The following is a 12,686-nucleotide window of genomic DNA, read 5'->3' on the forward strand; positions in this document are numbered from 1 at the left end:
AACCTCCCCCGACATCGAATCGGGACAACTGTGCAATTACCTAATATTTGTTTTTCTTTCCAAAGTACTAACCATGTACAGAATTAATCTTCCCATGTTGTTCTAAGGTCACTCCTGAAGACTGGAGGGTCGCTTGTATATGACCTAAAAGTGATGAGACAACAGACTCTTCTTCTGCATTCTTGATCACTTTTCTGTTCAGCTGCATCTGATACCAAGCCACTTTCTTATACAATAATTGCCACAGTACACTCAACCTGTAATTCAAAAGGTATAACATTATTAATCTTATTGCTCCAGGACACCATATGCATAATGAAGTGCAAACTTAGCTGATGACACTGACGTTGTAGATATTTCATATGAGCAGCCTTTTGGCTCCATAGTTTGGAACTTCTGCACGGGAAGGAGTGGAATGAGCAATAGGCACTAAAAGCTTAAATTTCTTTAAGTTGCAATACCTGGATGGATGCTATGCTACTACACCTGGAGTGAGCTGTTAACCCATAAATTATCTCTGGACTAGTTGGCAGTCATTAGTTAAGTCATCACAATCAACTATACTCAACTAGAGGTCAGGGCCCTAATCCGCATGCTTTAACAGATTACCACACTTTTCCATAGAGTATGACACAGAAAATAAATCAAAAGGGTGTTGTAATTACTAAGTAATTGAGAAGTAAAATTTTTGTTCCAACACAAATAAACATAGGATCGTTTAGTTTGGTAAAGGGCCTTCAAGACCATCAAATTCAACCATTAACCCAGCACAGCCAAGTCCACCACTAAACGACGTCCCAAAGCACCATGTTTCCGCATCTTTTACATATCCCCAGGGATTCTGACTCTACCACTTCTCAGGGCAGCCTGTTCCATGCTTTACAACCTTTTCTGTGAAGAAATTTTTCCTAGTATCCAACTTAAATTTTTCCTGGTGCAACATCAGGCTGTTTCCTCTTATTCTACTATTACTTGCTACTTGGGCAAAGAGACTGACTCCCACCTCACTGCAAAACCCTTCTCAGGTGGCTGTTGTGTGACAGCATCTCTAGACTGTTCACCGGCTTCCTTGCCCTTCTTTTGACATGCTCCAGAACCTCAATGTTCTTCTTGTAGTGAGGAGACCAAAACTGAACACAGTATTTGAGGTGCAGCTCACCAGTGTTGAATAAAGGGGCACAATCACTCCCCTGGTCCTGCTGGCCATGTTATTTCTGATACAAGCCAAGATGCTGTTGGCCTTCTTGGCCACCTGGGCACACTGTTGGCTCATGTTCAGGTGGCTGTTGACCAACACTCCTCTTCTGCCAGGCAGCTTTCCAGCCACCCTTCCATAAGCCTGTAGTACTGTGTGGGGTTGTTGTGACCCCAGTGCAGGACTTGGCACTTGACCCTGTTGAACCTCATACCACTGGCCTCAGCCCATCAATCCATCCTGCTCAGATCCCTCTGAAGACCCTTCCCACCCTCAAGCAGATCAACTTGGTATCATGTGCAAACTTAACGAGGATGCCTTGATCCTCTCATGCAGCCCCAGCACTAAGCCCTGGAGAACAACAATTGTGACAGCCACCAACTGGACTCAACCCCATTCACCACCACACTCTGGGTGCAGCCATCCAGCCAGCTTTTCACACAGTGAAGAATACACCTGTCTGAGTCATGAGCAGCCAGTCTCTCCAGAAGAACACCATGGGAAATGATGTCAAAATCTTTACTAAAGTCCATGTAGACAACATCCACAGCCCTTCCCTCATCCACTAAGCAGGTCACCTTGTCACAGAAGTAGATCACGTTAGTGAAGCAGGACCTGCCTTTCAAAAACCAGTGCTGACCAGGCCTGATTGCCCTCTGTACTCCCCCCCGCCAAAGATCATTCATACCTTTTTTCTGGTTTTGCACCATGGTTTACTGCTTGAGGAGTCTCTCTAAGCACAGATTTCAGTGAGCTGAATTGCTGCATGGTACTTTCATCAAGAAGTAGGAAAACAGGCACAGTGAGGGAGTCCAGTTCCACAAGACTATGAGCTTGAGGAGATGCAAAAAAATGCTCATACTGTAGTATGCACACGCTACTTAGAGTGTGAGAAACCATTTTCAAAAGACAGAAGCATGCCAAAAGGCTTTCTGAGAACAACTGATCTTGTTGCTGCATAAGCATCAGTTTTAAAGTTTGCAATGTCAGCTTTGCCACGTGCCCAGTCAGATTTGCTCTTGGATGCCAGTACAAGACAGTTAAACATTGCTGAAAATACTTTAGCACACAATGCATCCAGTGGGTATTCTTCACAGGCTTGTCTAAAGATGAATCCTGGTTTAGCAAAGGACATTTCACAAACTGAAGAATGTTGAAGAAATGGATAATGCAGTTCACTGTGTAATTCAGCAATGTATTTTTCTCTTCCATATTTTTTGAAGTCCCTATCTGCCATGCAGCAAGAAGGTTTTTCTGGATGGAATATAGATCCACTGATAATTTATCCTTCTCTTCAGTATGGCTTTTCGCATGGATAGTATCAAACATTGATGCAAATTCTACATGGCCTTGATCAGCTTTAGCAACAAATGAATGGATTCTTTGGCTATGGAAGCGAGAAGAGCTATTGCAAAATTGCTTTTCATCATCAGATTCTTCTTCATAATCCTAAATCAGACAACAACAAGAAAATCAACACTTTAATTCAAGTCTACTGATAGAGAGTACAGTCTACATGGAATTACCATTTAGTCAGTCTCACATATGAAAACTTTATGCTTTATTAACTTGCTTAATTGGTAATAAACTTAATTCACAGCAGTTCCACCTAAATCTCAAATTAAATGTGGCTGTTTGTAATATTTCTGCAGACAGAAACTAAATTACTTAACAACAAAAAAATATTACACTGTAAACACGGTAGTATTTTTTACACCAGAAACTGAAATTTTGTCTTGTATTAAGCCCAGAGTATGAGGGAGAGTTTTTGCCATATGCCTATGAGATATAAAAGCCATTCAATAAAAGCTCAAAAATGTCAAAGAACCAAATCAAAACCCAAAAAGCATGAAATAGAGTTGGGAAAGGCTGCACTGTAACTTTGATTACAGAGCCATTCTTCCAAAAGATATATATACAAATTTTGGAATTGATGGAAAAGTCCTGTGAAACTGAGGATAAATGTCTTATTTACTAAGGATAATAATATTGTACTTCTTATTAATATACTTTGCAGCCTCAGTATATCTAGCATTGTAATGTTACATTTTGTTATAAGGTGAAACTAAAGTAATAAATGACAACAAACTGACATATGTGCACATCACTACGTATTTTTCAAGAAGTCAATGCACTGCTGACAGAAATGAAAATAAAGATCAAGTATCAATTGAAAAAAATAACCATATTCCTTGCACCTATAAAGAAAATAAGAATTCAGCCAATATTGAATTACTTCAAATATGCCTAGTAATAGTAAAAATACCTATATGATTTTAAAAAAATATTCCTTACATTTAGAATAGCTTAAAATTAAATAATTTGCATAATTATGAGTGGAAAAATGCTGTTAAGTACCAGTAAATCCATGGTTTCCTCAGTCATTTCTGTTGTGTACTCTTCCAGGAATTTGGGAATGGTAGGAAAGATGGAACTTTCATTTTGAGCACGTTTTAAAAGACTAGCTTTTAAAGACAGTAGTGATCGTAGACATGGAGGTCTGCCTTTAGGCTAAAAATAAAAACAATAAAGCAGAACATTATCTGTCTCTATCAAGATCCAACTAGGTACTTTTGAAACAAAACACAGAAATGGGTCCCTTCAGTTCAAAAGCCCCAGGCAGAAAGGAAGAACAGCTGGGGAGGCATATTCTGCATAGAAACAGTCATTTGACCTCGCTTCAGGAACACGGAATTGTCCCGGCACCAGAGAACTGAACTTTCCTTCATACTGAGAGAATCTGTTTTCTTGATTCCTGAAATAATCCTGTAAGCCTGCCAGTATGAATGGCTTTCTTGCACTTTCACTAGTAATGTTCTCTTTCAACACCCAAATCCTTGCCCACTCTTCTAGCTTATGCATGAATAACATCATAACTCGCTTTTCTGAAAATCAAAAGAAAAAAAAAGTTGTATTCCGTCAGCAAGTGCTACACTTCTGAAGTTAATATTTACAGTATCTTATGCGGTTGGAAATAGTAGCATGACCTCTTCCTTCAAAGGTTTCCCTGCTCCCAGAGGTAGGCCAATTTAGAAGTGACAGGAAAATAGCAAAAAAAAAAAGAGCTTTATGCAAGCCTTAATTGACAGCCTCAGTTGAGGACCTAGTGGACATGTGCTCACAGCACCTTTGGGACTGTTGCAGACTGCTCTGAACCAGCAGCAGCCTAAGATAAAAAGGTTTTACAGATTACTGTCTGCAGCATTCTGAAAGGAGGAGCTGGTCAGAGGAGCGTAATACTTGTCAATGTTCTGAACCAACTCTATGGATATAGAAATTCCAATTTCTTCTACAGTTCCAGACAATCTACAGTGACAGTTAAGCCTGTCCCCTTTACTACAGTTCCCTCTGATAGCCGGCTGAAAATTTAGAGAAAACTCTCTATTCCTTGTTTTCCAGATCAATACTGTACTCCAACCAACTTTATAATTCAAAGGAATTTATACAAATATCACAGAAAGTTACACTGACTTACCCTGTTTAAAAATTACACATTTTTTTATACACACAGAAGCCTTTTTACCTAGAGCCTACAACGTCATTCATAACCCTACCTTGGAGTTCAACAAATTCCCACGGATATTTTCAAGCCGCTGGGTTGAATCAAGCAAAAGGGATCTCACAAATGCTGACGGTGAAAGGTTGTTATGAAATCTGAGCACTGTTACCATGTATCCATCAGAGACAATGAGGTAGGGTAACCGTGAGTGTGAAGCCACAGAGAATCTCTGTCTCATAAGGTCACTTTCAGAAGCTGAAGAACCCAGAGACTGACTAGAGCCCTGACAGAAGGAGTGCTGCCCTCTAAGGTAAAGATACACAAAAAAAGAGAAGCAATTATCGCATGTAACAGTAAGGAACAGAACAGAGAAGAAATTGCTTATCAGCATTTGGTATCACTCACACTTACTGTCCCATTCAGAATTTTAAGGATGTGTTGGAATTTTTGCAAGATGAACACTCTTGACAACACTATTTATGCTTGAAAGACGCTACTATTGCTGTAGTTGCAATTTTTATACTTTAAAGAAAAACAAAACCAGCTTTCAGTATCCTCTTATTTCATTAATATGCATTTTTCACAAGTTGACTTTAAATTTCTTTATCACACTTTCTTAATGAGCTTTTACTGTGTTTGACAAGTGCTTGAAGATTAAATTCTAAGTAACTTTTAATAAAGCCATGTATGAAACCCCAAAACTCCATCAAGATTTGTATCTTAGTATTTCTGAATCTGTTCAGGCATTCAACAGAAATATTGTATATCAACACACAAGTCTTCTCTTACAAAACAGATCTTAACTTCTTTTCTTATAAAAAAATTTCTTACTGGGTTCCAAAAAATCTAACATTAGTTTATATTATTATTGAACATTATTGTTTAATACTCTTTAATATTGTATAGTTATATTGTATATTTTATATTTTGCATTTTTAATATTATAATTTAATATTAATTAACATAATACTTTGAAATAATGTGCAAAACCACTGTTTGAGTTTTTTTTTTAATTTCTTATTCGTCCAAAAGTTAGTAAAATATTTGAAAACAAAATAGCTCCATACATTCAATAATAACCATAATTAAGATATTTTAATATATTTTACTATCTGATTTTTCAACCAGACAGTGTAAGAAGGAATTATAACACTTTGAATGTTTCCAGGAGATGCTACATTTACACACTATCCAGCTTTACTCACTCAGAATAAACAGGACTTTAAAAAAAAAAGTTTAGATTTTGTTACCTTTAGTTATTTAGACTGTGTTAATTTTCATAGCTTTCAATTTATGTTAAAAGGTGTTATCAGAGATCCTTCTGTTCCCCCATGCACCCAGCAGAATAATTTCAAAATCTGGATCTGGATTTTAAAGCTATCTAGTTTTTTTCTATGCAAATATGTTATTAACAAGATCTGATATGAAACATCGTATCAAGTTGTATAGGTACAATTAAATAGTGAGCAGAGAAATAACCACTGAATTAAAATAAATCTGCACTTCTAGTGCTTCCAAGTTTAATTTCTTCTTACAACACAAAAGTATGCTATTTTTTATTACTATGAAATTCAAATACTTAGAACCCCAAACCACTTAAATGTTTACTTACATTGTCACAATGTCAACCTTCATCACAACATATCCAAACTTTTTTACCTGTATGTTATTAGTGGATGAAATGGAATAAACTCTGCTGGTCCAAATTCTACAGAGCAGCCAGAAGTTGTCAGGGTCAGCAGCTCACCCATACTCGTCAATAAAATCAAAGATCCACGTTTTAACATGCAAGCCAAAAAAAGGCTATCAGGAGTCCAGCTCATATCGCCAACCCAGTAAGATCTAAATTGGGCAAGAAAAAAAAAAAGTCTCCATGAAATAACTATTCTAACCTTTTGGTACTGACAAAACCAAAACAAAACACACAGACACACACACAAACCCCTCCAAAACCAACACATCCCTTGACCCATTCAAGACAAAACCCAAAAAATTCACAGCGGCAGGAGAAAGAACATCAATTACTGACCTGATAAACTTGGATGGGACTGTGCTACTCTTGCTACTACAACCTTTAAGGCTACCCGAAACAGTTACAAAATTCAGGGTGTTTAAAAACAAAATCTGAGTTGCCTAAAATGAAGAAGGAAATGTAAAGAACACATAATTGTATGACATCATTCTAAAAGCCAATTTCTATCAGGAAATTATGCATTACATTTGATGCACTGGAAACATTATTGTACAAAATAGTAACATTGCACTTCTATGTTTATTACTATTTAGGTGTGGAAATTAATAAATACTCTATTTCTACATTTGAAAAATAATTAAAGATTATTATATAGTCTCTATATAGCTTGATATTCATTTTAACAAAACTTCTAAAAGCCTCAAAACAAAATAAGATCACTCTTCCTTAGTACTGTTGATGAATAAGAGCTGGAGCTTTGAGGGAGCGCATCTGCCCCTCCTCACACACTAAACAGGCTGCTCCATATTCCCTGTCACCACTGGCACTAAAACCTATTTTGAGATTTGTCCTCTGAGCTGTGGGAAGGACTAACACTTTGAAGTAGAACCATAACCTCCAATACATCCTAGGCTCAGGCCTGATTGAGAATCACCCAGAATCTTCACAGATACAATACAACAACAGAAACTAATTTATTATTGTGTTTTTTTGGAGATCAGAAATTACAAAGGAGCTCACAAGTATCCCATAACTGAAAAACAGCACTCAAAAAATTGCAAGTTGTGGCAGAATTTTTTAGCTGTGGATATCGATATGACTATGCGTATCACATGTATCCATCAGAGCTCTGAAAAATCACTCCTAAAAATGTGTTATTAAATCCTTGTTACCACTTAATTCAAGATGAACTATCAGCTTAAACAAGGCCCTGTCCATCATTCATACCTTTGGATCAATTTGATTCACAGCTACTGCAAGTCGAAGTCCATCTCTCGCAAACGCGCACAGCAAAGAGCCTCTTGATTTTACAGGCACACACCGGGGAACCAAAGTAACTAGAGAACAGCTCTGCTGTGCCCAGTGGATCTGGTATGGCAAAGAACTGAAGACCAAAAAAAAAGACAACAATCCCAAGAGCTTACTCAGTTACACTGAAGGGGAATACTCATATATAGTAAAAACCACGCAAGACAGAAACACGTAAGGCATGAATAATTTAAAAGATTTTTTTTTTTTTTAAAACCTTACAAATGAAAAATATTCTGTACTTACATGAACTTAGAAATGATGTCTGACACTGAGAATCATTTTTATATGACAGGAATTTGGACTGTATGTAAAGAACATGCAAATAAGTACAGATACATGCCAAGGCACTTGCATTCTGGCCAGCAACAGCTTCCTCAGACAGTATAAATTCATCCAACACAGGAATACACAGAATCTGAACATTAAAGTCTACAGTACATTCCCCTGGACAAAGAACTTGTGGATGCCCCATCATTTGAAGCGTTCCAGGTCAGGCTGGATGAGGCTTCCAACAACCTGATCTAGTGAAAAATGACCCTGCCTGCAGCAGGGGATTCGGACTAGACGAACCTTAAAGGTCCCTTCCAACCCAGACCATTCTGTGTTCCTAAAAAGATCCAGAACACGATGGAAAACACAAGAAAGATTCCATTTGGAAGCATGCAACCTAACAGCCAAAAAACCAAAGTATTAACATGAAAAAATGAACTAAACAACAGTAAGAAATGAAGCTGAGCGGTAGTTGGCATAAAGATATGATGAGTAATATGGCTGAGAAACGTGGTTACAGTTTCAGGCTGCAGGTACTACAGTGTATATACTGGTAATAGGATACTCTATGTCAGTTTTACCACCCTACTGACAAGCCAAGTGAAGAATGATGACACAGTAGGGCACGGAGGACATCATTACTAAGTAAGTATCAAAAGGGTACCATTTAACAAAGGGAGCTGTCAACATCAAGTGTATGGAAAAACTGTAGCAAGTCATTCAAGTGATACCTGCAGGGGACATACCCATTCCAACTCACACACAGGTGCCTCACTTGGGAGGAGGAAAGGACTATAGATGTACTCGGGATTAGAGGCTGTATCAGTGTAGCTATTTCCATACACGGTCTCAGCCCAGATAGAGAAACATACACATAACATATGATGAGAAGGGGAACAGAAAACAAATAAAATATACAAATATGCATAAGAAGAGAAAGAGGCATTCAAGTATTCACGGGCTGCACAGTATGCATTTGTAATGCAAGGAAAACAAGCAAAGGGATGACGCAAGAAACTTCCTGACACTGACACACGTGTGTGCAGGCATCTTTATGCACACACAGACACCCAAATAAATTCATTCAGTTTTATTTAGATGTAAGTTAATAATGAAGCATGGAATGCATACATAAAAGCTGGTACATTAACTGCACTTAAATGCTTGAAAATTACTATGTATGTCCATATATTGATCATATATACACAAATATTGTCCATATGGGCATGTATAACATGGCGTGCCATGAAGATACATGCGCAAACAAACAGAGGATTGCAAACACAGGCTAATCAGACATCAGTGTAAATGTGTTCCATTGCAGCTCTGAATCCCAGCTCTAAACCACTTCAAAATACCTATCTTCCTAATCTTAAGCTAAGGTAACTTCAAATATGTTTACACTTACCTAACATATTTAAAGCTATTTTCATGCCATCGAAGAATCAAAAACGTGAGCATCAAACATTCTTCAGAATAAAATACAAAAGAGCACAAAAAGCAATCACCCAGTATCTGTGGGAAAAAGAACAGAGCCAAAATAGAACAAAGGCAAAACCCTAGTCAAACACCATTTTCTTTCAATTATTTATAAATTTAGATTGATAGCTATTACAATCCAGACTGAATAACATAATATTATCACTCAGAGAGGTAAAGGCTGTAAGAATGTTACCGGGCCAGATAAACCTTGATCTGAACCATTATGGCTGTTCTTATGTTGTTATCAGATCTAAAATGTACTAAGCAATTAAGCCCCCCCCCAACACCATGGAGACAGACATTGCTCTCAAAATTCACTGTAGCTTCTGTGGTTTGAATTTACTCATGAGATTAAATAATTATTTAGGGCTTTTTTTTTTACCTCATTTTGTATGAAAGCAGCATGTATTCCAACTTCTTTTTCTTCAGCAGAAGGCAACATGACTGATTCATCAGGCAAAATTTGCACCCAACGCCCAGAAGAAGAATCTTTATAAGAGGATGTATTCTTACATTCTGTACTCTCCCACAAAAAGACACATGCTGTAGGAGTAGTCAATACTACCCTTCTGCCATCTCCAGATACATACAAGTATAATCTCATTGAACACTCTGGGGAAAAAAAAAAAAAGGACACAACAAACACAACAATATGACAGAATAGTTTCTGCTCCTCTGTAGATTTCTCTTAAAAACAGAGATTTCTCCTCTATCACAAGAAATCCAAGCTGCCACCTTAAGCATCTTCCATTTCTACCTTCATCACTGATAACAGACCTTGAGTACCAGTACTGTCAGATGGGATGCTCATTTTTATGCATTTTATGAATTATCTTTCCCACAAGACTCAATCATTAGAGTTGTTTCCTGTGATTGTTTTTCTTGAAGTCCATCTTTCATGAAAACTATTAATAGATGAGTAAGTGCTCTACTATCTATTACCTTTAGCTCCCAAAGGCACTACCGAAGTTTCCACAAATGACAGAATTGCTTGTACAGTACTTCACAACCTCGTTAGTTGGCATTTGTCATAAAAATCTGCTTACACAATAAACTTCAAATTATGTGTCTAGGGCTTACCTCAGACGTATACTTGCTCTAAGGCGTGGATAACTTACTAAGGAATGTTTTTCAGCAACTAAAAAACTAACCACTAAAAAAATTAAAATATTGTTTTTAAAAATTAATGACTATTTACAGGAGATTACTAAATACAAAAACCTGTATAATTCAGGTGACAAAAGGAACATTTGTCAAAGCTTAGCCAGGACACAAACTTACACAAATACAAAACAATGTAACAATGTAGCCTTTATTTGTTTATTTAACAGTTAACAAAAGGGAAACCACTTTCACCTCTATTCTTTTTCAGAAGTATTTTTTTACCTTGTGCTGCTTCAACTACTTTCCTAGACTCTTCAATTGCTGGCACAATTTTCAAGCAGTCCTGATCTTTACTCCACAGAAACAGCCCTCCTGTTTTAAGTATTCCTGCCAACCAAGCACCTGTGTTTATTGGGGAGAGAGGTTTGGAAGAAGAGTATTGTGAAGGATTGAAAATTACTTACCCTACATCCTAATCACAGTTCTAAAGCTGACAGTGAACTGGTAGATCCTTCAGATACTCTATCTTTCTAAACTGTTACAACTACACATAAAAAGATATGAGTTTGTGACACACATGATGTTGTACTTAACCATTTCTTGATGTTGTTAAAACAACTACATTTTTCAGCAATGACTGCAGCCGAGGTATTTTCTTCGTCTTCCCTGATGCCAGGTTAATTTCATTTATATGTTTATCATCTAGAAGAAAAAGAGCCTCTTTTTCCTGTTGAAAGAAAAAGGAGCATTTAATTTTAAAAAACGTTACTTTCTACATAAGCCTGCAAAATAATGTAGTGATAAAAATGTTAGGGAAACATAATTTTCAAAAAACCCAAACCACATTACAGCTGCAATTCCAGCACTGACTTCACTCTTTGGCATATTTGCTTTACAGCACATCTTATCTAGCATCAGCCTACACTGATGATGAATTTGGTCCACAGGTTTCAAACTCACAAACAAATTTTAGCCATTATTAATAAAGTTCCTTGAAATACCTTAACTGAACTACATGCCAACAAATGGCAACTGAAAAACAAATTAGGCACTAATTATCTCATCGTGTAGTGTTTAACGGAGCGAGATTTTTGCCAGTGATTTCAATAGAAGGAGGAACTGACCTGAAATGGTAACTGACTTTAGCACAAATCAAGTATTGAATAAATTTTAAAAAAAGGTCTAATTTTATCAAAAAATATAAAGAAAGCATGTCTTTAAACCGTTGCAGCATGGAATGGGAAAAAAACAACTTGTTTGTGATTTTCAACAATGTACTGTAAAAACGGTTATGAAAAACCGGAATTATTAAAACAACAATCTCATATAAGGAACAACTTATTTATTTATTTTTTTAAACAAAAAGATGACTCCCCATTATTCATCTGAGAAATTTTTAGTCTCCAGTCTTAGGCTCATATAACAGAAAATCAAGCCATTTATTTCAATTACTCTTATGAGAGGTAAATTCAAATCACATCCTGAGGCTTTTTTTACTCTCCCTCCCTCCAAACGGAAATGGAAAATGTTACCTAATTAAAAAAAACATTCTTTTCAGAATTTTATTTAAATAAAATTTTATAATGCCTACCTGGCCAATCCATGAGATACGAGGCCATGGTTTTCTTTGCTTGATACATGTAGAGATGAGAACATCCAGCTTAATCTCCATTCTCATCAAGCCTCTAGGTAACCATTATAAAGAAGAGCAAAAATAATGATTGCTTCACCTCTCTATAAAGAATTTGAAAGGAAAAAAAAAAAAAAGAACAGTTAGTTTTTATTACTTGAGGGGTAGTCGCAGAAGATGGGAATCTGGACACAACCTCTTAACTATTGCAGCTTCCTACTCAAGACTACTGATGCTGACCTGTATTTCCAAACTAAAGGAGCTATTTTACACACGCGTATCAGAGTTTACCTGCAGCTCAGCCGTGCTGATAACACGCTTGCTCGGGAAGGAGCTGAGAGAAAGGCGCCACAGAAGTTCCTTGCCAAAGGCTCCAATAAGGACGCAGAAGGCGAGGAAAATGCGCTGCAGCCTCCCAAGCGCAAGAGGTCAGCCAGGACCCCACCTCAAGCTAAGTACTCGCTGGGCTCCGTGGGAGGGAGGATAGCCCCGCTCCGGGGCC

At 37.2% G+C, this 12,686-nt stretch overlaps 1 protein-coding gene across 1 annotated transcript; it reads right to left on the minus strand.

Moving 5' to 3' along the window:
• Positions 1-72: 72 nt before the first annotated feature.
• On the minus strand, positions 73-12,226 carry LOC103778562 (uncharacterized protein C5orf42-like; the record flags this gene model as incomplete). The annotated part of the gene is made up of 12 exons (XM_008946155.1): positions 12,146-12,226; positions 11,149-11,281; positions 10,837-10,956; positions 9,833-10,062; positions 9,377-9,483; positions 7,615-7,771; positions 6,724-6,827; positions 6,354-6,536; positions 4,750-4,999; positions 3,554-3,706; positions 1,884-2,644; positions 73-257 (listed from the first exon to the last, which is right to left on the minus strand). Coding segments are annotated over exons 1-12 (2,464 nt in total), but the record flags the coding sequence as incomplete, so codon positions are not given.
• Between the last annotated feature and the right edge of the window lie 460 nt (positions 12,227-12,686).

This window comes from Merops nubicus, unplaced genomic scaffold, assembly GCF_000691845.1.
Source record: "Merops nubicus isolate BGI_N331 unplaced genomic scaffold, ASM69184v1 scaffold31698, whole genome shotgun sequence".
In the NCBI taxonomy this organism is placed as follows: Eukaryota; Metazoa; Chordata; class Aves; order Coraciiformes; family Meropidae; genus Merops; species Merops nubicus.